The sequence below is a fragment of the Symphalangus syndactylus genome, chromosome 6 (assembly GCF_028878055.3).
Source record: "Symphalangus syndactylus isolate Jambi chromosome 6, NHGRI_mSymSyn1-v2.1_pri, whole genome shotgun sequence".
In the NCBI taxonomy this organism is placed as follows: Eukaryota; Metazoa; Chordata; class Mammalia; order Primates; family Hylobatidae; genus Symphalangus; species Symphalangus syndactylus.
In genome coordinates, this window is record NC_072428.2 from 106,961,050 (window position 1) to 106,988,569 (window position 27,520).

Below are 27,520 nucleotides of genomic sequence, written 5' to 3' on the forward strand. Positions count from 1 at the left end.
ACACAGCAATACCACCACCTCCCCAACAAACACACACAGACAGCACAAAGGCCAAGGCTACCCCCATAGCCACAGTCACTCAGATACTTGACTGGAAATGTACGTAGGTTTCTGCAGATAGGATGGTGCTATTTCTTTCTCACTCTCGTCGAAAGCCACTATTTTGTGCTACATAAAGGCTGAACCTGAATAATCTGTACTTAATGCTGCTTTGGGAAATGGTTACTGATTGCATGGATAAATTTGCACAGTGTTTTACTTCCAGGACAGCACAATCTTGAATGTTGACATGGAACATTTCCAAAAGCATGTAATGAGCTGTGTGTATGTTGAAACCTACGACCAAAAACTTGCCTGCTTGTAGATTGGGTTTTCTTTCTAGAAAATGTCCAAATGGAGGTTGGCTAAAGTCTGAATACTCTTTAAGTCCATTCAAACAAAATCGGAGTGTCACTACACTGGAAATCACTCACACCCTCCTCTGAACCCTTTTGCAATGGGTGTTGTAATTGTATTATACATTGTTCCACACTTAATACAAGTTCTTCCATTAAACTGTGTATTGACTTTCTTGTTCTCAGCCCTTATCTGCCTCATCTTTCTGAAGCGTTTAAAATTATTGTAACCCTCATTTTTCTTGAAATTTCCTCTTCCTTTGGTTTCTGGGACACTGAAACTTCCAGTTTTCCCCCTGTTTCTAGGTTGTTTTCTTTATCCTCAATGGCTTCTCTTCCTTCTGTCTTCCTTCTCTCAGATGTAGCTGTCTCCCAGGATCTTTGTCTTTAGGGGTCATCCTCCACCAACAGTTGGAACCATTCCCATCAATAACCACCTTTGATTCTCTCTACCTGGATGTCATCATCAGTGTCACAAATTTACCACATCCAAAATCAAATTCTTTCCCACCAAACCCTCAATTTCTCACCTCCTGGCTTTGATTAATGGCATCACCATTGTGTAATTTACCCACTCCTCATTCTTTTCAGTGTTTGACAAATGCATGCCATTGTGTAACCACCACCCCAACAATCAGGACATAGAACAGTTCTATCATCTCAGAAAATTTCCTTATGCTCCTTTGTAGTCAACTTCTACCCTATCCCCAGGACCTGGAAATCAGAAAATCGGATTTATTTTCTGTCTCTAGAGTTTTACTTTTTCTAAAATGTCATATAAATGGAATCAGGCAGTCAGTAGTCTTATGAGTCTGTCTCCTTTTACTTCGCATATTACATTTGAGAGCCATCCATGTTGTTGTATCAGTAGTAGTAATGTATCGGTAATTCATTCCTTTCTTATTGTGTCAAAAAAATACATAAAATTTACCATCTGAACCATTTTTATTTTATGTTAAGTTCCAGGGTACATGTGCAAGATGTGCAGATTTGTTACATAGGTAAACATGTGCCATGGTGGTTTGCTGCACCTATCAACCCATCACCTGGGTATTAAGCTCGGCATGCATTAGCTGTTTTTCCTGATGCTCCTCCCCTCCCTTGATAGGCCCCATTGTGTGTTGTTCCCCTCCCTGTGTTCATGTGCTCTCATTGTTCAGCTCCCACTTAGTGAGAACTTGCGGTGTTTGGTTTTCTGTTCCTGCGTTAGTTTGCTAAGGATAACAGCTTCCAGCTTCATCCATGTCCCTGCAAAAGACATGATCTTGTTCCTTTTAATGGCTGCATAGAACCATTTTTAAATACACAGTACAGTATCATTAACTATACAAACATTGTTGTGCAATAGATCTCTAGAACTTTTTCATCTTAGAAAAACTGAAACTCTGTATCCATTAAACAACAATTCTCCTCTCTCTCCCCCAGGCCCTGGCAACCACCATTCTACATTGTCTAAGAGTTTGACTACTTCAGACACCTCATATAAGTGGAATTATGCAGTATTTGTCTTTTTAGGACCGACTTATTTCATTTAGCAAAATATTCTCAATCTTCATCCATGTTGTGGTATATGACAAGATTTCCTTCTTTTTAAAGGCAGAATAATATTCCATTGTATATATATGCCACATTTTCTTTATCCGCTCATCTGTCAATGGACATTTAGGTTTCTTATACCTCTTGGCTATTGTGAATAGTGCTGCAGTGGCCATGGATGTAAAAATTCTCTTTGAGATCCTTTTTTTCAATTCTTTTGTATATACACACAGAGATAGGATTGCTGGATCATATGGTAATTTTATTTTCAATTTTTTGGGGACCTCTCTACTGTTTTCCACAGCAGACTAGTTCATCCCTTTTTGTTTTTGGGTAGTATTCCATTGTACAGATGTGCCACGTTTTATTTATCCATTCACCAGCTAAAGAACATTTGGGGCCAGGAGAGTTGGCTCATGCCTGTAATCCTAGCAAGTTGGGAGGCCGAGGAGGGCAGATCACTTGATGTTAGGAGTTCGAGACCAGCCTAGCCAACATGGTAAAACCCCATCTCCACTAAAAATACAAAAAATTAGCCGGGAGTGGTGGCACATGCCTGTAATCCCAACTATTCAGGAGGCTGCGGCGGGACAGTCGCTTGAACCCTGGATGGCTTAGGTTGCAGTGAGCTGAGATCATGCCACTGCACTCCAGCCTGGATGACAGAGTGAGACCCGTCTCAAAAATAATAATAATAAAGAACATTTGAGTTCTTTCCAGTTTCAGGCAATTACTTATACATAATTGTAATGGCTATGACATTTGCTTGAAGGTTTTTCTGTGAACGTAATTTTTATTTCTCTTGGGTGAATATCTAGGTGTAAGAGTAACTAACTGGGTTGTAAGGTAAGTGTACATTCAACTTTATGAGAAACTGCCAACTATTTTTCAAAATGGCTGTATCATTTTATGTCCCCACCAGCGATCCATAAGAGTTCCAGTTTTTCAGCATCCTCTCCCGCACTTGACATTGTCAGTTTTCTGATTGTTAGTCATTCTAATTGGTTGTAGTGGTGTCTCATTTTCTTTTTAATGTTTATTTCCCTAATGGCTAGTGATGTCGAGCCTCTTTTCATGAGCTTATTTGCCATCCTTATATCACCTTTAGTAAAGTGTCTACTCAAATCTTTTGCCTATGTATTTATTAATACTTAATTTAGTTAGGGGTTATTTTATTGGCTTGTTTTTGTTTCTTATTATTGAATTGTTCGAGTTCTCTGTATATTCTGGATACAAGCATATCTTATGCGATACACTTTTGCAAATGCATTTTTTTTTCTTCTGGGACGAAGTCTCACTCTGTCACCCAGCCTGGAGTGCAGTGGTGCAATCTTGGCTCACTGCTACCTCTGCTTCTTGGGTTCAAGTGATTCTTGTACCTCAGCCTTGCCAGTAGCTGGGATTGCAGGCATAAGCCACCATGCCCAGCTAATTTTTGTATTTTTAGTAGAGACAGGGTTTTACCATGTTGGCCAGGCTCCTGACTTCAAGTGATCCGCCTGCCTTGGCCTCCCAAAGTGCTGGGATTACAGGCATGAGCCACCACGCCTGGCCCACAAATGCATTTTTCTAGTCTGTGGATTACCTTTTCGTTTATTTAATGGTATCCTTCAAAAAGCAAGAGTGTTTGATTTTGTTGAAATTTTTATCAGTTTATCAATTAATAAACCTTTATCAATTTATTCTTTTTTTTATTATTTTATCAATCCTGGTGTCGATGTTGTATCTCCATGCATCTACTCTTGAATGGTCAGATTTGCCTATCATCATTCCTTGCTTACTTACCTCAGCAGCAACCCTCTCTATCACTTTTCATAGCTTACAACCATCTTTCGCATTTAATCATTTCTTTGATCATCACCTTCAGTAAAGTTAGGCCAGATATTCTCCAGATGAGCTTATTGCTGGTGCTCAGATGTTCAAAATGGCTTGACCAATGCCATACAGTAAGCATGGATGATAGCGCTCTCATGGCTTGAAACTAAAACTGACTTGTTTCCTAATGCACATGAATTGTACACCTCCCTCCCCTCACCCCCGCCCCACCCCTAACCGACACACACACACACACACACACCCCAGCTTCTCTCTTCTTGGTCATCATCCTAATCAGCATCACCTCCTCTTTCACTGTCCCTCCCCTCACCCTGCTGTCAGCCCCACAATGCGTTCAGGGGAGTGTGGAGTGCAGATAATACAATGCTCTTCCTGGAAACCTTCTTCCTCTTACCCCTGTCCCATGAGTCCTCCAGCTATCTTCTGATACCCAGTTATTGTCCATGTCCTTTCATTCCTTGGAAAATTACCCAACTCCATCCACCTTTTATGGGACTTTGTCTCCAGACAAATCTATATGTAGCCTAGACTGTCAGATAGGGAGACCTGATCACAGAACTTTGGCTTCCTCATCCTAAAATAAAACCAATTACATTACAGGGTTGTAACCAAGTACAATCCATTATAAGGATTAAATAAGATGTTTTGTAAAGGATATAATGCCTATGCATGAATCATTATATGACAAATACACTCTTTCACCACCCTAATTCCAGAGTAAAGCCTCATAGGCTTCCATGTTGTAGGTATGCAGTAGTGTCCCTCACCTATTCTTATTCAGAAACCTCCTAACTGGCCTCCATATTGTGAATCAGTTTCTCCTTTCTGTTCTAAGCATGGCGCTTACAGATGCCATCTCCCTAAGCACAACTCAGCCTTGTCCCATTGATTTCAGTCTAACGCACTTTTTTTTTTTTTTTTTTTGAGACAGAGTCTCGCTCTGTCGCCCAAGCTGGAGTGCAGGGGTGCGATCTCAGCTCACTGCAACTTCCACCTCCCAGGTTCAAGCGACTGTCCTGCTTCAGCCTCCCAAGTAGCTGGGATTACAGGTGCGCACCACCATGCCTGGCTAATTTTTGTATTTTTAGTAGAGACAGGGTTTCACCATGTTGGCCAGGCTGGTCCGGAACTCCTGACCTCAAGTGATCTGACAACCTCAGCCTCCTAAAGTGCTGGGATTACAGATGTGAACCACCTTGTCCCGCCCTGTCTAACCCACTTTCAACATTTAAAAACCTCCACAGCACAGACCCATTTCAATCTTATGGGTCCCTAATCTCTTCCCCTACTCCAACATGTCAAGCAACGTGAACTATTATACTTATGGTTTAATAAGAACACATATGCAGCCAGACGTGGTGGCTCATGCCTGTAATCCTAGCACTTTGGGAGGCCGAGGAGGGTGGATCACCTGAGGTCAGGAGTTAGAGACCAGCCTGGCCAACATGGCGAAACCCCGTCTCTACTAAATATACAAAAATTAGCCAGGCATGGTGGCAGGTGCCTATAATCCCAGCTACTCAGGAGGCTGAGGCAGGAGAATCACTTGAACCCGGGAGGAAGAGGTTGCAGTGCTCCAAGATTGCGCTGCTTCACTCCAGCCTGGGCGAAAGAGCAAAACTCCATCTCAAAAAAGGAAGGAAGGAAGGAAGGAAGGAAGGAAGGAAGGAAGGAAGGAAGGAAGGAAGGAAGGAAGGGGAAAGAGAGAGAGAAAGAGAAGAAAGAAAGAAAGAAAGAAAGAAAGAAAGAAAGAAAGAAAGAAAGAGAAAGAAAGAGAAAGAAAGAAGGAAGGAAGGAAAAGAAAGAAGGAAGGAAAGAAAGAAAGAGAAAGAAAGGAAGAGAGAAAGAAAGAAAGAAAGAAAGAAAGAAAGAAAGAAAGAAAGAAAGAAAGAAAGAGAGAGAGAGAAAGAAAAAGAAAGAGAAAGAAAAGAAAAGAAAGAAAGAACACATGTGTACTGTTACTCCTGGCCCCACCCGCTCCACCCAAAACTCTGTCTCTGCCCTCATATTACCTGCACCTATAAAACAAAGTCTCCCTGTTCCTCAAGACCCACCTTACTGTCACTCTCTTCCTGCAGCCTTTCTCAGTACCCTACTATTATCTCTTTGACTTTTGGCAACCTTTGTATCTCTTTGATATTACTGCTCTATATTACAGCTGTTATCTTATTGTCCTGTGTGACAGTTACCTGCTCAATTCTCTTAACCCTGTTCGTTCAGCCCTGGGACCTATCTAGTAACATGAACAGTAACCTACTCGTATGTGATCAAGGGTCAATTGATACTTGTTAAATTGATTTTAAATATTAATGCATATTCTGGGGCTTGAAAGTTAACACGATGATGTTGTCAGAAGTGACTATTGATTGTTAAGATTTTTGGACTTTGAAAACTTCTATTTTGCAAAGCTGGATTAGACAGCAAAGTTCTGTAGCTCCCTCCTGGCAAGGAGTTTGAGTTTTCTGTTGGGATCAAGGCAGTCAGCAGCCATCAAGGGTTCTCGCACTTGGGCAAAGAAGTCATTAATGGTAATTTGTATCAGCAATTACAGCATCTACCTCATTTCTTTCTTTCAGTTGCAGTGTTCAGAGGCAGGCTTTATTCTCCTTCTTGCTGGGTACTACAAGCTACACTTGCCTCTCAGTTTTATGTCTTCCTACTCCCGCTGTCTGGTGTGGATTTTTCTTCTGCTCCAAGCTTCCTTCATTTCTTCCTCCTCATGCTTCCTGCTCTTAGAGTGGCCTGGAAGTGTTGCTGGGCAAGAACTGCCCCCCTGGGTCCTGTCCACAGGGGCGGCCTCTGCCCATGCTGATTCTCCTCGTGTCATTCTTGCATGGGCACATGTCCAGGGGGAGATAATATGTATGACCTGGTCTATCCTGAGCACAGTGTTTTAAATCAAGAAATTGCATGTTTATTGAAGTTCAGTAGACCAAACAAGACCTAAGGGTCGGGAACTCTTAAATGTTTATCCCAGTGTGGACTCAGATGTATTGGGGAATTTTTAGCAAGTCACTTAACCTCTCCGTGTCCCTGTGATCTTCCTATATAGTACTGATACGGCTATTTTATAAGAATCTAGTACTTTAACATCTTCATGTGACAGTTTTATTGAAATTAATTTTCAATAGAGAGACTTGTTGCCTTGCAGTTTTATTATTTCTGATTTTTAATATGTATTTTTACTTATGCTGATTTAGATCTTCCCATTTAATATTAACCTTTCAATGTGGTTACATTTCTTAAAGGGTATTTATGTTCAGTTTGAAACCACACAAATTTAAATTTTGGGAGGCTTTCTTCTTCTTTTACAAGTAATGTAAAATTGTAGTGAAGCTATTGGAAAAGAAAAGGATAGAAACATGTTAGTGCTTTGACACAGCGGGAGAGAATTTGGAAGAGATATTCTACCAACTACAGATGGAATCTTCATCATCATGTAGACTCCAGATATTCTTTTAGAAAACTTTACATTTACTTACAATCTAAACCTTACCTGTTTAAACAAGTCATGAAATACATAGCTTAATAATTGCCTTTAAAAAAGTTGTTGCCCAAAACAGAAACCGTATTGAGTATGCAAAGCCAAGTTTAGTTACCAAGACCTACTGATTTCCTTTCATATTTGTATGGTCATATCTCTCACCCGGACTGTCCTGTTTCTTGTTTTACTAGTGGTCCTTTGGCGTGCTCCTCTGGGAGCTGATGACAAGAGGAGCCCCACCTTATCCTGACGTGAACACCTTTGATATAACTGTTTACTTGTTGCAAGGGAGAAGGCTCCTACAACCCGAATACTGCCCAGACCCCTTGTAAGTAGTCTTTCTGTACCTCTTACGTTCTTTACTTTTACAGAAATGCCTGCCTTCAAAGGGTCTCTTACAACATGTCTTTCTTTTTGGAACAGATATGAAGTAATGCTAAAATGCTGGCACCCTAAAGCCGAAATGCGCCCATCGTTTTCTGAACTGGTGTCCCGGATATCAGCGATCTTCTCTACTTTCATTGGGGAGCACTATGTCCATGTGAACGCTACTTATGTGAATGTAAAATGTGTTGCTCCATATCCTTCTCTGTTGTCATCAGAAGATAACGCTGATAATGAGGTGGACACACGACCAGCCTCCTTCTGGGAGACATCATAGTGCTAGTACTATGTCAAAGCAACAGTCCACACTTTGTCCAATGGTTTTTTCACTGCCTGACCTTTAAAAGACCATCGATATTCTTTGCTCTTGCCAAAATTGCACTATTACAGGACTTGTATTGTTATTTAAATTACTGGATTCTAAGGAATTTCTTATCTGACAGAGCATCAGAACCAGAGGCTTGGTCCCACAGGCCACGGACCAATGGCCTGCAGCCGTGACAACACTCCTGTCATATTGGAGTCCAAAACTTGAATTCTGGGTTGAATTTTTTAAAAATCAGGTGCCACTTCATTTCATATGGGAAACTGAAGCAGGGAATTTTGAGGGCTTCTTGATCACAGAAAACTCAGAAGAAATAGTAATGTTCAGGACAAGAGCGGCAGCCCCAGAACAGGCCACTCATTTAGAATTCTAGTGTTTCAAAACACTTTTGTGTGTTGTATGGTCAATAACATTTTTCATTACTGATGGTGTCATTCACCCATTAGGTAAACATTCCCTTTTAAATTCTTGTTTGTTTTTTGAGACAGGGTCTCACTCTGTTGCCAGGGCTGGAGTGCAGTGGCGTTATCATAGCTCACTGCAACCTCCACCTCCCAGGCTCAAGCCTCCCGAATAGCTGGGACTATAGGCACACACCATCATTCCCGGCTAATTTTTGTATTTTTTGTAGAGACGGGGTTTTGCCATGTTGCCAAGGCTGGTTTCAAACTCCTGGACTCAAGAAATCCACCCACCTCAGCCTCCCAAAGTGCTAGGATTACAGGCATGAGCCACTGCGCCCAGCCCTTATAAATTTTTGTATAGACATTCCTTTGGTTGGAAGAATATTTATAGGCAATACAGTCAAAGTTTCAAAATAGCATCACACAAAATGTGTTTATAAATGAACAGGATGTAATGTACATAGATGACATTAAGAAGATTTGTATGAAATAATTTAGTCATCATGAAATATTTAGTTGTCATATAAAAACCCACTGAGAATGATGCTACTCTGATCTAATGAATGTGAACATGTAGATGTTTTGTGTGTATTTTTTTAAATGAAAACTCAAAATAAGACAAGTAATTTGTTGATAAATATTTTTAAAGGTAACTCAGCATGTTTGTAAAGCAGGATACATTTTACTAAAAGGTTCATTGGTTCCAATCAAAGCTCATAGGTAGAGCAAAGAAAGGGTGGATGGATTGAAAAGATTAGCCTCTGTCTCGGTGGCAGCTTCCCACCTCACAAGCAATTGGAAACAAAACTTTTGGGGAGTTTTATTTTGCATTAGGGTGTGTTTTGTGTTAAGCAAAACATACTTTAGAAACAAATGAAAAAGGCAATTGAAAATCCCGGCTATTTCACCTGGATGGAATAGCCACCCTGAGCAGGACTTTGTGATGTTTCATTCTGTGGAATTTTGTGCTTACTACTGTATAGTGCATGTGGTGTAGGTTACTCTAACTGGTTTTGTCGATGTAAACATTCAAAGTGTTATATTTTTTATAAAAATGTTTATTTTTAATGATATGAGAAAAATTTTGTTAGGCCACAAAAACACTGCACTGTGAACATTTTAGAAAAGGTATGTCAGACTGGGATTAATGACAGCATGATTTTCAATGACTGTAAATTGCGATAAGGAAATGTACTGATTGCCAATACACCCCACCCTCATTACATCACCAGGACTTGAAGCCAAGGGTTAACCCAGCAAGCTGCAAAGAGGGTGTGTCACACTGAAACTCAATAGTTGAGTTTGGCTGTTGTTGCAGGAAAATGATTATAACTAAAAGCTCTCTGATAGTGCAGAGACTTACCAGAAGACACAAGGAATTGTACTGAAGAGCTATTACAATCCAAATATTGCTGTTTCATAAATGTAACAAGTAATACTAATTCACAGAGTATTGTAAGTGGTGGATGACAAAAGAAAATCTGCTCTGTGGAAAGAAAGAACTATCTCTACCGGGGTCAAGAGCATGAACGCATCAATAGAAAGAACTCGGGGAAACATCCCATCAACAGGACCTCACACTTGTATATACATTCTTGAGAACACTGCAATGTGAAAATCACGTTTGCTATTCATAAACTTGTCCTTAGATTAATGTGTCTGGACAGATTGTGGGAGTAAGTGATTCTTCTAAGAATTAGATACTTGTCACTGCCTATACCTGCAGCTGAACTGAATGGTACTTTGTATGTTAATAGTTGTTCTGATAAATCATGCAATTAAAATAAAGTGATGCAACATCTTGTATACTGATAGTTGGTTATTGCCAGTCATGCTTGATTACCTACATTTGCATAATGATAGAGGAAGCCTAAGATTGATTTCACCTGGCTGCATAGAGCTCATCCATATAGGAGAGCCTTAGTCAAGTGAATGCTGAGGAAGCAGTAAAACAGCATGCATCCCTGAATCTCAGGAAGTCTCTGTCTTTCCAAGGGTTTGGTCTAAGTTGCTGATTACCTGGATTTTTCTGACGATCTTTCAACTGCTAGAGCATCTGGTTCCTGTTTTAGCATGGTGCTATTCTCCAGCAAGGTGTGTCCTTCGACTAGAAGACACAAAAATGGAGCAGCAGCCACACCGTTGGCACACAGATACCTAGGTATGGGTTGGAGAGAGAGGCCTTCTTGCCCCATCAAAACTACTTTTTATCTACACAGGTGCCCACCCTTTTACCCCCAGTTACCAGAGAAATTACCTTCAGGTTATCTCCATGTATATTCTTGTAATGGTAAGGGAATTCAAAGGTGGTAATTTCAGCCATCTAAGAATTGTGTGACACTTTGGGGATAATCTAATTTTAAAAGAACCCAATTTAAAATAATGCCTACAAAATACAATGGACACTGATCCTTTACTGGGAGATAATTCAACCCCCCACTTACAGCCAAACTCTCCCACTCAAAAGATGCATTTCCACAGGAAGTTCAATCCAACTCTCTCCCATAAGGAGAAGAACCTGTCATCTTTACATCTCTAGAATCCGGCACTTAGTAGATTCTCAAATAATTGCTGAACCGAAACAGCATTTTCTTATTCCCCATCACTTTATTTATTTATTTATTTATTTATATTTGAGACAGGGTCCCACTCTGACTCCCCCAGCTGGAGTGCAGTGGCATGATCTTGGCTCACTGCAACCTCCACCTCCTGGGTTCAAGCCATTCTCCTGCCTCAGCCTCCTGAGTAGCTGGAATTACAGGCACATGCCATCACGCCCAGCTGATTTTTGTATTTTTAGTAGAGACAGGGTCTCGCCATGTTGGCCAAGCTGGTCTCAAACTGCTCCCTCAAGTGATCCACCTGCCTCAGCCTCCCAAAGTGCTGGGATTACAGGCGTGAGCCACCACACTCAGCCTACTTTAAACCACCATGGATAGAGTTATTGCCTATGTAGCTCCCATGATGTTTGGAGAACACTGATATGGAGAATGCAGACTTTTCTGGGGAAAGAGAAATAGAAAGACCTTTAAGAAGTTTGGCTTGGTGCTACGCATTTTTAATTATCACAGGGTTTGCGCTTCACGATATAAGCATCAATTACATTTTTGCTCTCTGACTTACACAGTGGATTCCATCTTTAAAGAAATAGGGAGAAGGGATATATAATGTGTAGAAATACATCAAATGCTTGAATGCTGACATCTGGCATTGTTAATCTACCTGATTTAGTTCAGAAAACCAGTTAGCATTATATAAAAGATATTGATTAGTATTTTATTTAATTCAACGAATATTTATCAAGCACCTATACATGTCAGACACTGCTAGGTAATGGGGATATAAAAATAAACAGTCCCTCTCACCCCAAAGAATTTGATGAAACAGACAGACAAAATTACATAATTAATGAATATTAAAATTATTCATTTCTTAGATTTGTGAGTTGTCTTAAAGAGATATCACAGTTTAAACATACACAAAGTTCAGGCTCCTGGGCAACAGACCAAGCCCTAACTCAGATTGGGCAACATATTGGACTTCTCTAAACCTGTGTTCTCATCTGTCAAATATGTTAATCACGGTTACCCCCACAAAGTTGTTTGAGGACTTTAAAAAAAAAGTGTATTATAAAGGCACCTTGTACACCATAGTTGCTGAATAATCATAATATCATTATTATCTTTAGTCTTAGACAATAAAAGCCCATGTATAGGTAGCCTTAGTTGGCTAAAGGGAAATGAGACTTGGAGGGGCATTGCAGATGTTTAAATCCAAATTCTTACCCCATTCTTTTCTTTTTGTTTTTGTTTTTTTGTTTTGTTTTTTGTTGTTGTTTGTTTGTTTTGTTTTGTTTTGTTTTGAGACAGAGTCTCACTCTGTTGCCCAGGCTGGAGTGCAGTGGCATGATCTTTGCTCACTGCAACCTCCACCTCCCGGGTTCAAGTGATTCTCCTGCCTCAGCCTCCTGAGTAGCTGGGATTAGAGGTGTCCGCCACCACAACAGCTAATTTTTGCATTTTTAGTAGAAACGGGGTTTCACCATGTTGGCCAGGCTGGTCTTGAACTCCTGACCTCAGGTGATCTGCCCGCCTCAGCCTCCCAAAGTTATGGGATTACAGGCATGAGCCACCATGCCCAGCCAACTTCTTACCCCATTCTTCACCTCACACCTGCTTTACATACTGTAGAAACAGCTGTGATTCTGCCTCATCCTGCATATGACAGTGAGGGTGAGAGAGGAGAAAGGTGGCAAGACAGTGGCACTGGCAAGAGAACTCCCTCACTTCTTTCTCTACACTCCCCGCTATCACTTTAATCACTTCTCCTGTGACAGGTTTCTTTTTTCTGTTTTAGCCTTTAGACTTGGAATACACAACAGACATGGAAGAGAACATTCTGTCTAAATAACAGGCATGTTGCACGAAGGTGCAAGAATAAGAGCCATAGTCTTCAGTATTGGTGTCTAGAAGTTACTATTATTCCTTATTTTTGCTCAAATGTTAATGGATGGTTAATGATCATTCAGGTTGAAGAAAAAGTAAACTAAGTACTAAGTATTGTTTTAGTTATGTGCTATGTGTTTGAAGACAAGGAATACATGACTAGACACACATAGCAAGTTACACAGGCACACATGACTCACTGTTGTAGCACTTCAGACAGTTTCAAGACACAGAGAGGTATGCAGACGTTATGCCCCAAAGGAAGAAATGCTTATTGCTGTTTTTCTTTTTCATATTTGAGGGGTTCTTTCAGGACTATCTCAATTCCTTATCTATCAAAGAATTGGAAAGAACTTCAGTCATAAACCAATGAAATATTTCAGTTGGTGAATTGAAGGTAATAAAATGGATGCTTGCCCAAACTGTCCTTTGTTGTAAATTATTCCAGAGATCTAGATTACGTCAGCCAAAGATATTGATCACAATGCTGAGAGGTTTATAACTACTATTGACTTACCATGTGACCCCAGGGCAGAAATCTAGGAAAACTGCAAAAGCATATCTACTGTAATGAAAAGCCCATCATTAATAGGACTTACTATCTTGTCATCCAACTAGTACTATGTTGGCTTCAAGGCAAATATTTAACAAACATTTGAAACAGAAAGCACTTCTGTCTTCTCCCTTTTATCTTCCACTGATGTTCCCGAGCTATTCTGATGAATGTGTTTTTGTTCTTATCAATAAAACATGTAGGTTAAAATAAGCGAATATATTTATAATTATTAGCCTATATAAATTAGCATCCAAATATTCAAATAGCTCCTACTCCTTTATTATTACTATCATTATTTTAATAAGGAGTTAGCTCCTCATGTAGACCAGTTTAGAATACGGCTCAAGTCCAATTCTCCTGCTTAGTTAAACCCTACCTGGTTAAGCATTCTGAAAACTAGTTACTTTTTTTTTTTTTTTTTTAAATGGAGTCTCTCTCTGTCAGCCAGGCTGGAGTGCAGTGGTTCGATCTCGGCTCACTGCAACCTCCACCTCCTGGGTTCAAGTGATTCTCCTGCCTCAACATCCCAAGTAGCTGGAATTACAGGCATGCATCACCACACCCAGTTAATTTTTGTATTTTCAGTAGAGATGGGGTTTTGCCATGTTGGCCAGGCTGATCTCCAGTTCCTGGCCTCAAGTGATCACCCACCTCAGCCTTCCAAAGTGCTGGGATTACAGGTGTGAGCCACCACACCTGGTGGAAAACTAGGTACTCTTAGAGAAGCAATTCTGAGATGAAAATGGCCATATTTGGGATGCATAAACAGAAATCTCTGATTTAAATTAACTACTAATTTAACGTTATTTTTGAAGCACTGGGCCCAAATTACAATGAGAATTAATTCTTATTCCTTTCTTGAAAAGAAGCCCTTTGTCTTTGTGCATTCAATTTTTCACTGTCACATGAGTACATTCTTTTCACCACATGAGTCCCAGGCTGGCAGAAACATCCACTAATCCTTAGACCTCTTGGCTGGAACGACAAAAATGCATAAAATCTTACCAGGCCAAAAGAGATCAACTTTAAAAATCTTTGGCATCCAAACATGTCAGAACTGTTTTTCGCTGGTTCTCCAAACCATTTGTGTTCTTCATTTATGGTCCAGGGGATCTGTAATGTCAGTTCCTACTTTTATTGGGCAGCCTGGAATTTTTAAGCACCATATTTCATTTACCTTTCTTGATGGTTTATAATTTTCACCGCTGTTTTTACGAGTTTTCTTCTCTATGTCTCTAAGCCTAAGTGTAGAGATGTGGTAATAGACAGCCCGCTCTTTGCCAATCAAAACCCTTACTTTGACGTTGGCCACTTTGTTCCTGGGACATCTGCTCTTTCCATTATAGACAAACTGGGGCTTTCCTTCTGCAGAACTGTGACTAAACAACCACCATATTCATCAGTGGCAACAATTCTTGTAAACAAGAAACACTGAATTCAAAGGCTTTGTGAAATCCTGCCCCCAAGAGGCCACATGTCTAAAGTCAGTCACGTGGTCCTCAAATGATTTTTAGAAGTCTCAGTAAAGAAAAATTACAGAGACACTCAAATATCCTAGTGTGATACTGTTGCAAAATTGTTTCTAATTTTTTGTTAAGCTGTGAGAAAGGGCCTATGGAAACACCTGGATGAAGCAGCAAATCACTGTCCCAAAGTCACTAAAAATCATATTTCAGAAAGGAAATATCCAGCGTTAAAAAAACATAGATGCATTTTTGAAAACAAATTGAATTGAGAAAAATAATAATGATAACAATAATGATCTAATCCCAGGACATGTCACAGGAATTAATGACTGCCTAAAAGCTAATGGTCTAAGGTAATGCTCTCAGGAATTAGTCTTGTTTAATGAACTGCTATTGGTTTAGTAAACGAACGCTTACAGTGACAGAAAGTAAAAAATCAGGGCTGCCATTATGGAGCCTGGTTGATTCAAAGGGGGGTCGGGGGAGAAGCTAAAGCAAAAAAGAAAAAAAAATGCATCATTTGATCATTTGTTCTTACTCAATTTTTAAAATGTGTTTGTTGTTCACAAATTACAGATCCTTTATCATTTTTTTCTTTCATGTATCTGTATGTACTTTTACTTTTGTTCTTTTGTACTTTTACTCTAAGGATATGTTTACTTATGCATTGTTTTATTGACAGAGAAGTAATCTGTTAATAAAAATGCAACTCCCTCTAGTGCAGGCATATCAAAGATCTAACATTATGTTTGCTTCAAATCGTTTTATTTGAAATACTCTGATCTGAAGAAAATGTGGATCCTTGGCGAGGCTCAGTGGCTCACGTCTGTAACTCCAGCCCTTTGGGAGGCTGAGGCGGGTGGATCACCTGAGGTCAGGAGTTTGAGACTAGCCTGGCCAACATGGTGAAACCCCGTCTCCTACTAAAAATACCAAAATTGGCTGGGCGTGGTGGCAGGTGCCTGTAATCCCAGCTACTCGGGAGGCTGAGGCAGGAGAATCACTTGAACCCGGGAGGCAGAGGTTGCAGTGAGCCGAGATTGCACCGCTGCACTCCAGCTTGGGCGACAGAGCGAGACTTTGTCTCAAAACAAAACAAAAAAGAAGTGGATCTTCCACGTGGGCTTTAGAATAGTGTCTCAAAATTATACTTCACTTAGAACTTATTACTCAACACCTTATTTCAAGAGTATTCTAACAGCTGATTTCTTGATTCTACCTTTCCGTATTGCCTCTTCCTTATAACCCCAAAACAGCTACCAAAATTATATATCTGATCACTTCACTTTCCTGCTTAAAAACCTATGCCCATTCCTAGATGTTCTCTGCGCAGATCCTTTATTGTTTCGTTTTGTTTATTTTTATTATAAAATATATTTTTGAGAAAAAAAATTTAAATTGGACAAAAAGATGTAAAGTGAACAGGAAATATCCTCCAACCACTTTCTCTCCCCCTCCATCCTCATTCCCCATGAGTAGCTAATATTAACGCACTTTTTCAGAAATGTTCCACTCTGCATCAGTGGAACTGAACTAAACCAGACACTTTAGTAATCTTTCAATAACTTTTGTCTTATTGACCGAACTATGACTTAGCACACCCTTCCCCAGTCAAGAAGATTGTTCTTCTACATCTGTGACTTTGAACTTCCAACAGAAATATCCCCCTTTGGGGTATGAGCCATATAAACAGGGCTAGACCAAGCTCTGTGAACTGCCCCCTCCCCCACTGACTTATAATTTGATATTGCTTCAAACCAGTATCCTTTACATTTGTTTTGCCCAACTTTTATTTAAATGGAGAGGAGATTTAAATGATTTTCTCTTAATAAAAAATTAAAGAAACAGATTCACTTGTTTCTATTTGCCAAAGCAGAATAAATATCTTTTTAATCAACAAAATATTATGCTTTTCTAAAATTTTAGTTCTGTTTTTCAATGGAAATTTGCAGTGAAAGTTTCCAGATGCTTGGAAGTTATAAAAAGTTTTAAACTTAGGTAATAAAAATAAATCACCCATTTATGATAAGCAGCACTCTGTGAAAGATTATTTCAGAATCTCAGCTGACTGACAACTTTTAGGAGGCTGAACTGTACTTAAGTGTGGCAAACATGCATCATAGAGATGGGTTGTTTACTGTAGCAAGTTACTTGCCTTCAGTCCAACTGTCCTTTTGGCAGAAGCACACCAATCTAATTTTGCCTGTTACATAAAGAGCCACATGTGGAAACCTGAGTCGCCTGACATCATATTACTGACTTAATCCAGTCATAATTCAGCGCCCAGAGACCGCCTGGCAGGCCCACCCGCCCCCCACTCTCACTCTGGATGTATTCATGATAGTACAGAGGTTAGCTGGACACACTTGGGAATCAGACACGCTAGGTCAGACTCATTTCCACCACTTACCGGTAGTGCGATTTTGGACCAATTGTGTAACCCGCCTAAGCCTCAGTTTCTGAATCCATAAAGTAGAAATACTAACAGTGGCTTCCTCATAAAATTGTGCAAAGTTTGAATGAAGCAATGTGTGCAAAGCTCTCAAAGGGTGGCAGTCATTATTGCTGGAGACCTTGATTTTACTTTTTTAATTTTTATTCAAGACTCTAGAATAAAATTACCTCCACAGATGTCCAAAGTTTGGCACAGTTCAGAAAAGTCTGAAGGTAAAAATCGTGAAAACAGACATTGATTTTCTTCATTCTTTTTGGTAGTATCAACCTCATAGAAACTGGACCAGGGTCCTGATCCAGTCTGACTTTACTGGCTATATGTGACCTTCCACATTACTTAAAAGTTGTGCTTTTCTTGTCTATAAAAAATTAAGATTATACCTCACAGCATTGATTGTAAATATTAAATTGTATAAGATTTTATACAAGTACAAGGTGTTATTATGGTTCATCAGAATGTATTTTTTTTTACTTTAAAAATCTCCATAGAACTCATCTGATTCACAAAACTCCCTCTAACCAACCCCAGCACTTCATTTGCTCCCATATAATTGCTGGCGTTGTTTACACAAATCTGTACTCAGAATCAAAGAGCTCAAGGCTGGAGAAGGCAGGGAATCTGGCCCTGGGCCTCTGCTTGAACATTCTGGGTGCTGGTCGCTAGCTGACCCTTAAACAACTCCATGTCCTCTTTGGAGTTCAAAGTTTGGGGGTAAAATCACTACCCCCTCTCAAAGATAAACACAAATGGAGCTCCGAGGTGGTGTCCGGTGTTAACATGAGACATGTTGAGTGTGAATCTCATCAGAGCAGTGTTTTTCCAACATAATAAACTGCTCTTTGTTCAAATCAGAAACTGATTTCACTCGATTTTCCCAAATCGGCCCTGCCAGGTTTCCTTGATTTAATTGTATATTTTTTGTCTGCTGACAATGGAAAGCAGAAGAAAATAGTCTCGCTAAGGAAATGAAATATTACCAAGAAAAACAGGCATTCTCACACTGTATGAGTGGGTTTTTTTTTCTTCACATTCAATTTGTATAAGAAAAAAGGTCTCTACCCTTTGAAACGACAGCATTATTGCAGTGACTATTAGGTCATATCTACATGGCCCAAAAGAAAATGTTGGAAAGAAAATTAACTAGTTCATAAGGGTATGGGTAACATTATTTTTAAAAGGAAATGGTTCTTCATACATAGAAAGAATAATAAATGGGAGCCAAAAAATGCAAGTTAGGCAATTATTTAAATAATTCCAATTTTAAAATGTGTACTTAACTAAAGCATCCGTGGAGTTCAGGTAAAATCATTTAGAAGGAACACAAATTAACCAAATCACTACTGAAATTCTTTACTTTTTTAGCTAAAATTGCTTGTTCTTGCTTTAATACCAGAGAAGACCTGAGTCCTGGTTGACTGCTAGTGAGGAGTTGTATCAAAAGAACAAAGGTTTGAAGCAAGTTAGGGCCAGGTGCCTATCTCAGCTCTGCCATCTACTCATCATTTGCCCAACAGCAAATTTGATTTTTCATTTATTTGATTTAAAAATATTACTGAGACCTTTCTACATGATAGGTGCTATTGCAAAGAAGGAAGATACAGCAGGCAATATACTACCCAAGACTGTTGCTCCCAAGGGGCATTTATTCCAAAGCAGGGAGAAAGAAAGACAAAAGGCACGGGGAGGGAAGAAGGAAGGGAGAAAAGGGGAAAGGAATGAAAGAGAAAAAAGAGAAAGATGACAGATAAACAACAAAACTATCAACATTTGGTGGTATGAAGCCATGGAACCAGAATGAGACTATCTAGGGATCCATACCAGAGAGGGCCAAGGATGCAGCCTTAGGGCACTACAGTGCTTAGAGGTCAGGGAGGTGAGATTGAAGAGGCCTTACTTATCTCATCATAAAATGCTAGGTTATCACCTACAAAGATTTTTTTTTTTTTTTGAGATAAGGTCTTGCTATGTGGCCCAGGCTGGAGTGCAATGGCTTGATCTCAGCTCACTGCAGCCTCCACCTCCTGGGTTCAAGCGATTCTCCTGCCTCAGCCTCCTGAGCTGGGATTACAGGTGTGCACCACCATTCCCCGCTAATTTTTTTTTTTTTTTTTTTTTGAGACTGAGTCTTGCTCTATCGCCTAGGCTGGAGTGCAGTGGTGTAATCTCGGCTCACTGCAACCTCTGCCTCTCAGGTTCAAGCAATTCTCGTGCCTCAGCCTCCCGAGGAGCTGGGATTACAGTTGCACGCCACCATGCCCGGCTAATTTTTGTATTTTTAGTAGGGACGGTGTTTTGCCACGTTGGCCAGGCTAGTCTCAAACTCCTGGTTTCAAGTGATCTGCCCACCTCAGCCTCCCAAAGTACTGGGATTACAAGCATGAGCCACTGAGCCTGGCCGATTTTTTTAAAATTATGTACATTTTGCTACTAGCCTATTAAAGATACCCAACAAATGTTAATTTCTTCCTTTTTTTTTTTTTTTAAATCCTCTCCCTCCTCACCAACTCCCACCATGCAAATATAATTAATCTCTGGTTCTAAAAAAAAGACAACTGAGCCCCTGCATACCAAAGGAATAAAAAACTAACACTTCCTTTAGCTCAATTTATCTAGGCCCCACTGAATGTAATAGTGAGCAAAGATTATACAATAGCAAATCATTATAGATCACAACTAGTAATCCCGAATGACAGGTCCCCTCTGTTCTCAATTTCCTTTCATTGAAATTGTTCCAAAGTCTGCATCTTAAATTACACAAATTATATCCACTACTGTCTTCTATTTTAAAAGGGGAAAATTGTGCATTCCTCATTTACCTGTTCCCTTTAAACATCTTAACTCCTGCTTACACTTGTATGAAAGCATTGATCTTAATTAGAGAAATTTCCTAAAAACAAAAAAAGCAATGACACACAATTAATCTACAGTGTGTATATCAGAATTAGGTTCAGAAAATCCCAAAACAACTGTGGCTTACAGGAGATGAGCTTTTTCTCTTACACAAAACAGGTTGGAGGATGGGCAGTTGGGGGCTGGTGTAGAAGCTGCACGATGTTAGCAGGAACCCAGGCTCCCATCCTTCTACTCCACTATCCCAAGGCATGCCTTCTATCCTCAAGGTCACCTTGTGGTCCAGATGGCTTCCTGTCCTTCAGGAAGGAGGAGGGAAAGCCTGAGTCAACACACTTTACAAACCTTCCTTATAATAGAAGGTCGTGTGGAAGATGCTTCTGAGTTGGGCCCAGATGGACAGGTAGGAAAAGGACATCCTCCATAGAGTGGATAACTTCAGCAATGAAGTCAGAAAAGTACAAGTATGGTTAAGGAACAAGAAAGATTCATCTCAATATAATAATATTTGGGAAAAATAGTAATGTGTCTATCGATGATGAGCCTTGGGGTAAAATTGACTACAAGCCTCCCCACCTATAACAGAATAATTCTCTTATTTTCTCATGATCTGGGGAAGTAGGTTTGGTAATTCAAGGCAGGGGTGGAGTAATAGGAAAATATAATCAGAATAAAGAGAATGAGTTTTTTGTTCTTTTGGTCTTCCAGCCCCTCAGCTCTGGCCATGCCAATGCACCCCTTTCCTGGAGCGAGTCCGCCCAGAACCCTTCATGCCCATGGACATGCTGCAATGCTGTGCACTGGGTTATCTCTCTTGGAAGAACACAAGCACACAGGCTGGTGCACAGTAAGCACTGCAGAAATATTGTGGATGAAGAATCTAGAAACTAGGGTGCATGCTCCAGGAGTGTAGAGAGAGCCCAAATCAAGATGCACCTTTAATATCACTCTAAGGTGTTGGGAAATGGGGAATGAGGAGAGGCTTTCAAAACAGCGGGGCAACAAAATCAGAACTATTATTTGGAATAGTAACTCCAACAGCATTAATTGGAAGAGGAAATATCTTAAAAGATGAGTTAGGAGACTATTTCAATCACACAGGAGGGTCTAGGTAACTAAAACAGAAACAACAGTCATATTGAAGAAGACTGGCAAGAGGTCAGCATCCCGTGATCACGTTGCACTGTTGCTTTATATGATTGTGTTTGATGGCATGATTGTTTGCAACCCTCAACTTTCTTCTCTGCTTTATCATTAGCATTACTTTAGAATAATGAAGCCTGTTCCATCCATTAACTCCACTAACATTTGATCTCCCCATAGGTTGAGGTTAAAAATTAATTACTCTTCCAACATATTGATTACATGACTATAAATATAAAAACAGAACTACAGAGTAACTACAGGGACCCCTTGTTTAAACAGCATGTTTGCTCTTTTTAAAGGAGGTAATTAATGGCAAAGGACTTTGGAACTGGAGGAACATGCTAGAAAAGCAACCCTTGAGTGCCATCTAGTGTTGACAACACATTTAAATGTAGTGTATCAAAGAAGGGTCTGGTTTCTTACATTGTAGGTGACTTAATTGTTGAAAGCAGGTAATGTTTGAATAGTAAAAAACCAAACTTGCCCTGCCTTTGTTGCTTGCCACCCGGGTATTAACATGAATCTTCATTTTTGAACTTCAGTGGGAGGAAGCCTTCATTTCAGCTTCTAGGTCAAGGTGCGTTAACAGAATTGGAGGGCGTTGAGTTTAGCTCACACAACTCTTTTTGTCATTCCAGGAAAAAGTTAGCCCTAAGGTAAAGCTAGCATGTAACTCCTCCTTTTCCTCCCTTTTACCAGTTAGTTTCAGACTATTTCACCTAATTAAAAATGAACTCATAATATTTCATGAATTAAAGAATGGAGAACATAGAAGAGGTTAACAACTGGTGTTGAAATCTCCTGCCGTGGAAATTCATTGTTACTGAGGTGGCTCATATATCAGAGCACTGCCTTCTGCGGACATTAAAATTCACTTTGTTTCGTGTCCCTAATACCGCCCAGCCCTTGGGAAGCACGAAGCTGACATTGTATTAGGCAATTCACGCTGACCTAGTAACTCACAGCAATCATCACTGGTAACTTAAAGTGACTACACTCCAAAAGAAATAGAGCCTAAGGTCACAGTTATAAATCTTACCACAGGAAGGCCAAAGATTATAATCTTTATGCCAAGTGCTGCAGATCCCTTTCTGCTGAAGAGAGTCATATTTCAAAGACTTCACTAATCTGAAACCTATAGGTGGTTGTGACAATAGCAGATATGGCTTACATGACATCAAATCCACATTTTAATGAACACTGGGTAAATCAGTAAAAAAAGTACAATTACATTTATTATATCTGCAGCCAAGACTGTGTACTTTTACCTTCACACTATACTAAAATGCAGTATCATAATTGTTTATGAACTAAAAGGCCTAACATATAATAAAAGCATAGTTGACTAAGGAGGTGTGTGATCCTCTATCAGTGTATATTTGCATAATTTGCAAGCAGTCTCTGAGTTTGCTATAATGATGTGTAAACAGAGGGCATTTGTTCAGTTGGAACTTTGTGCTGTGGAGACTAAAGCCAAAGGTTTGATGCCTAATCAGGACAGACAGCTTCACTGTTGGGTGCCTGAAAGCACTTTATCATTATGCTTCCTCAAGATCAAGGGGCTTTAGGACAGTGAACATATAAGATGCCCACTGCTAAAAAAAAACATGTTTTAAATGTTTTTATTTGACTTTTTTTTACATAAGGAATGTATGCCTTCTATGTGCAAAATAAGATGTGATTTTTTTAAAGCTAACATTCTTGCAGACCCTAACAATCTCCTCCCGCATCCCCTCTGTTCTCATAGATTCTCTCACCTCCATATTTACATGCCTCTCATTTTTATAGAAAGATATACACATATGTTGATTTTAGAGTTTTAAATAATAATAGGATCATGCTGTATACATAATTTGCAACAGTTTATTTTGACTTTGCAGCATATCACAGGTATTCCTCCAGTTTATAATTTGGTCTTTCTCATTGCTACCTGACCATCTGTAGAATGGATGTTACAATCCACTCAGGCTGTTTCCAGTTTTTTGTTTGTTTGTTTATTTTGTTTACTGTTACAAACAATGCTACAAAAAACAAACTTTTACATATAATCTAATATATTGGCCTTTTATTCTAGGATACAGTCCCAAAAATGTGGTCACTAAGTCAAACGCTGTTTGTATTTTATTAGATATAAGGCAAGTTATTTTCCCCAAAGGCTGCACTTTTTTACACTCCCAACGATATTTGAAAATACTTATTTCCCTATTTTGTACCAGCGTGGGACATCAGCACTCTTTTTCATTACTGCCAATTAAGTAAACAATGGTTTCTTACTGTTGTCATAATTTGCTTTTCCATGATTAACAGTGAAGTTGACTTCCTGTGTTTATGTGTTTTGTAGCCATCTGCATTTCTTTAAATTGCCTTTCCACAGCCTTTGCCCCATTTATTCTTTCCTCATTTTTTAATTCAATTGTTTGTCTTTCAGCAGGTGGCAAAATCTTCTTGTAAAATAGATATATTAACCTTTTGGCTGGGCGCAGTGGCTCACGCTTGTAATCCCAGCACTTTGGGAGGCTGAGGCAGGCAGATCACTTGAGGTCAGGAGATTCGGACCAGCCTGGCCAACATGGTGAAACCCTGTAATTACTAAAAATACAAAAGTTAGCTGGGCGTGGTGGTGCACGCCTGTAATCCCAGCTACTCGGAAGGCTGAGGCAGGAGAATTGCTTGAATCCAGGAGGTGGAGGTTGCAGTGAGCCGAGATCACACCACTGTAACCCAGCCTGGGCAGCAGAGTGAGACTTTGTCTCAAAAAAAAAAAAAAAGAATGAAAGAAAGAAAGATTAACCCTTTGTCTTTACCTTTGTCTTTATTACAAATTAGTTTCCCGACAATCATTTGTCCTTTGACTATGTTTATGTCTTTTGCCATACAAAAATTTTAAATTTATATGTAATCCAATATATCTGTCTTTTCTGGCATTATGTCCTCCACCCTTAAAAGGTCTTGGAGAGTCTTCCCAGACCCAATATTGTAGAAAAGCAATTTCAAATACATACCTTAAAGATGGACTTTTAATCCAGGGATCTCAAACAAACCCCCACAGAAGTCTGGCAGGTCATGGAAAGTTATGATACCCAACCAATAAGAAAAACAGGGTATACTGGGGGCTGTGATAAAATACAGCATGTACACCCCATCTAAAGGAGACAGTCAGTACTGTCAACCTAAAATAACCAAAAGGATCAGGGTTTAATTTAAAGAGAGTTTATTCGAGCGCAAAGTTTGAGGATGGCCTACATGGAAACACAAACTCCAAAGGAAGGAATCAGTGCTTCAAAATACGGAAGTTAAGGTTTCACTTATTCATACAGAATTAGAGAGTTTTTAGCAAGATTATGACATTTTTCATACAAGGTTGATGCATAGTTACAGCAATTTAATATGTTACAGGCAGCATTTCTTTTGGGAAGATACATTTAACATTTTTTACAGACAGTGTAAGAGTCATGGGATTTTTGTCATGTGTTCTAAGCAAAGCAGGACAATAAAGGGAAAGTTAATCTGTAATAAGGACCATTAACTAAGAAGGCAGGAGGTTTTTGTCCCTGACATCACTTAATTCTCTCCAGTCACTGTACAGAACAAGAAAAATAAAATAGCAAGTTAATCTATAATCTGAAAAACAGAAGTTGTAACTACATGTGACTCAGATCACAGTCACATCTCTTTCAAGACTTAAAGTGTTTGAGGGATTCCAGCAGCTTTTTTTTTTTTTTTTTAGATGGAGTTTCACTCTTGTTGCCCAGGCTGGAGTGCAGTGGTGGGATCTTGGCTTACTGCAACTTCCACCTCCCAGGTTCAAGCTGTTCTGCCTCAGCCTTCCAAGTAGCTGGGATTGCCCACCACCACACCCAGCTAATTTTGTGTACTTTTAGTAGAGATGGGGTTTCACCATATTGGCCAGGCTGGTTTTGAACTCCTGATCTCAGGTGATCTGCCTGTCTTGGCCTCCCAAAGTGCTGGAATTACAGGTGTGAGCCACTGCGCCCAGCCTCCAGCAGCTTCTAAGTTACATTTATTTTCATAGTTCTAAACTCCAGTCAAGATTGGCCCTTGAGTAATTCAGGCTAAATATTACCACATCTTATTTTTCTCTCTGAGAAAAGCCAGCTAACCAGAATTTTATATAAAATTTCCCAACTTTAAAATATATGTTAGCCCTTTTTATTATTTATTTATTTGGAACAGCGTCTCACTCTATCACCCAGGCTGGAATGCAGTGGCACGATCATGGCTCACTGCAGCCTTGACTTACTGGGCTCAAGTGACCCTCTCACCTCAGCCTCCTGAGTAGCTAGAACCACCAATACACGCCACCACACTTGGCTCATTTTTTAAACGTTTTTGTAGAGGTGGAGTTTCACTATATTGCCCAGGCTGGTCTCAAACTCCCGGGCTCAAGGTATCCTCCTGCTGTGACCTCCCAAAGTGCTAGGTTCACAGGCATGAGCAACCATGCCTGGCCTTAATCCATTTTTTATCCCCCTGAGACTGAGTCTTGCACTGTCGCCCAGGCTGGAGTATAGTGGCATTGATCTTGGCTCACTGCAACCTCCACCTCTTGGGTTCAAGCATTCTCCTGCCTCCGTCTCCCAAGTAGCTAGGATTACAAGTGCACGCCACCACACCCAGCTAATTTTTGTATTTTTAATAGATACGGGGTTTCACCATGTTGGCCAGGCTGATCTCAAATTCCTGACCACATGATCGGCCTGCCTTGGCCTCCCAAAGTGCTAGGATTACAGGCGCTAGCCACTGTGCCCGGCCAACCCATTTTTTAAAAAATAAAATTGCTCAGGCCAAACCAAATGTGTCTGTGAGCCCCTGATATAAAGCTTAGTTACTCGTGGTACTTGCACTATGAGAGAAAAAAAAGCCAAGGATTTACTATGCATCGGGCATTGAAACTCGTATACATCATTTTTTTAATCCTCAAAATAGCTTACCACTTAGTGTTAGTATGATCATTTTACAGGTAAGAAAACTGAAATTAAGGATGGATTAAAAATTTATCCACATTAACCAGCTAGTAAGAGAGCCAAGATTTCAACCCAGTTTTTCCAGCTCTAAAGAGTAGCTCTTCCAACCTTATCATTCTATAACTCTCATGAAATTCCAAAGTAGAAGGTCATCTTTATTTTCCCACTTTTTAGAAAGTGAACTGTAAAGATCTTAAAGGGCATCTCCAGCATTGTTTGAAATGCAGAACTCCGCCGGCCACAGTGGCTCACGCCTGTAATCCCAGCACTTTGGGAGGCTGAGGTGGGTGGATCACTTGAGGTCAGGAATTCCAGACCAGCCTGGCCAATATGGTGAAACTCCATCTCTAATAAAAATACAAAAATTAGCTGGGCATGGCGGCAGGCGCCTGGGATTCCAGCTACTCAGGAGACTGAGGCAGGAGAATCGCCTGCACCCAGGAGGTGGAGGTTGCAGTGAGCCAAGATCAAGCCACTGTACTCCAGCCTGGGTGAAAGAGCAAGACTGTCTCAAAACAAAAAAATAAAAAATAAAAACAGAAATATAAAACTAGATGAGACTTTCCACATGTCAGAGATGAAGATTACTATCCAATTCAGTATTAACCTCAAAATTAAAATTGTCACTGGACATCAGGGAAGACTTTTCCAGTGTGAAGTATGGGAATGGCATGGAGTTCTCTTGGGATAAGGAGGTAGCAGTGGCTGAAAACTCAAAATTAACCAGCGCCAACCTCAAGTACTGAGGATCTGCCCTTCAGCTTCATGCTCGCATAGGAGAGCCTTAGAAAGATGTGTGGCCAGACAAGCTACAGAGATTGCAGACAAACCAAAAAGGAGAATAGAGTGGTGATCAAAGCAGTTTCTTTGAGAAAGGAATGTCATTTCTCTCCTTCTGAGAAACTGAACACCCATGGCAAAGATTACGATTTTGCCAAACATGGGAATTTGAAGAAAGCAGTATCTGCTCCATAAGAGCTTTTGTTTGAATGAAGTAACCTGTTAATAAGGACAGATAATATTGATTTGTTTTATGTGAATTTTCCTGGGGAGGTAACCACGGTCATAATAATTTATAAGTTCCCAGGTTCTGAGGACCATGGCTTCTGTTCTTGGTATCACTCCATTGGTTTTCTTTTTTCAAATATATTGATTAAATTAATCCGGGTCTTGGAATAACATATTCTGCACAGAAATCAAAGAGACAGAAAAAGTGATAAATAATTGATGCAGCCTCTGATATGTTAAACATG

The 27,520-nt window shown here is 39.9% G+C and overlaps 1 protein-coding gene across 1 annotated transcript in view; it reads left to right on the forward strand.

Annotated features, from left to right (window-relative positions):
* Positions 1-10,161, forward strand: part of MET (MET proto-oncogene, receptor tyrosine kinase) — a 100,253-nt gene extending 90,092 nt beyond the window's left edge. Inside the window, exons 20-21 of the mRNA XM_055283760.2 lie at positions 7,443-7,579; positions 7,675-10,161. Of these exons, the coding sequence (XP_055139735.2) occupies positions 7,443-7,579; positions 7,675-7,912 (375 nt within the window). The 3' untranslated portion in view covers positions 7,913-10,161. The remainder of the gene's footprint in view (positions 1-7,442; positions 7,580-7,674) is intronic.
* Positions 10,162-27,520: the final 17,359 nt, after the last annotated feature.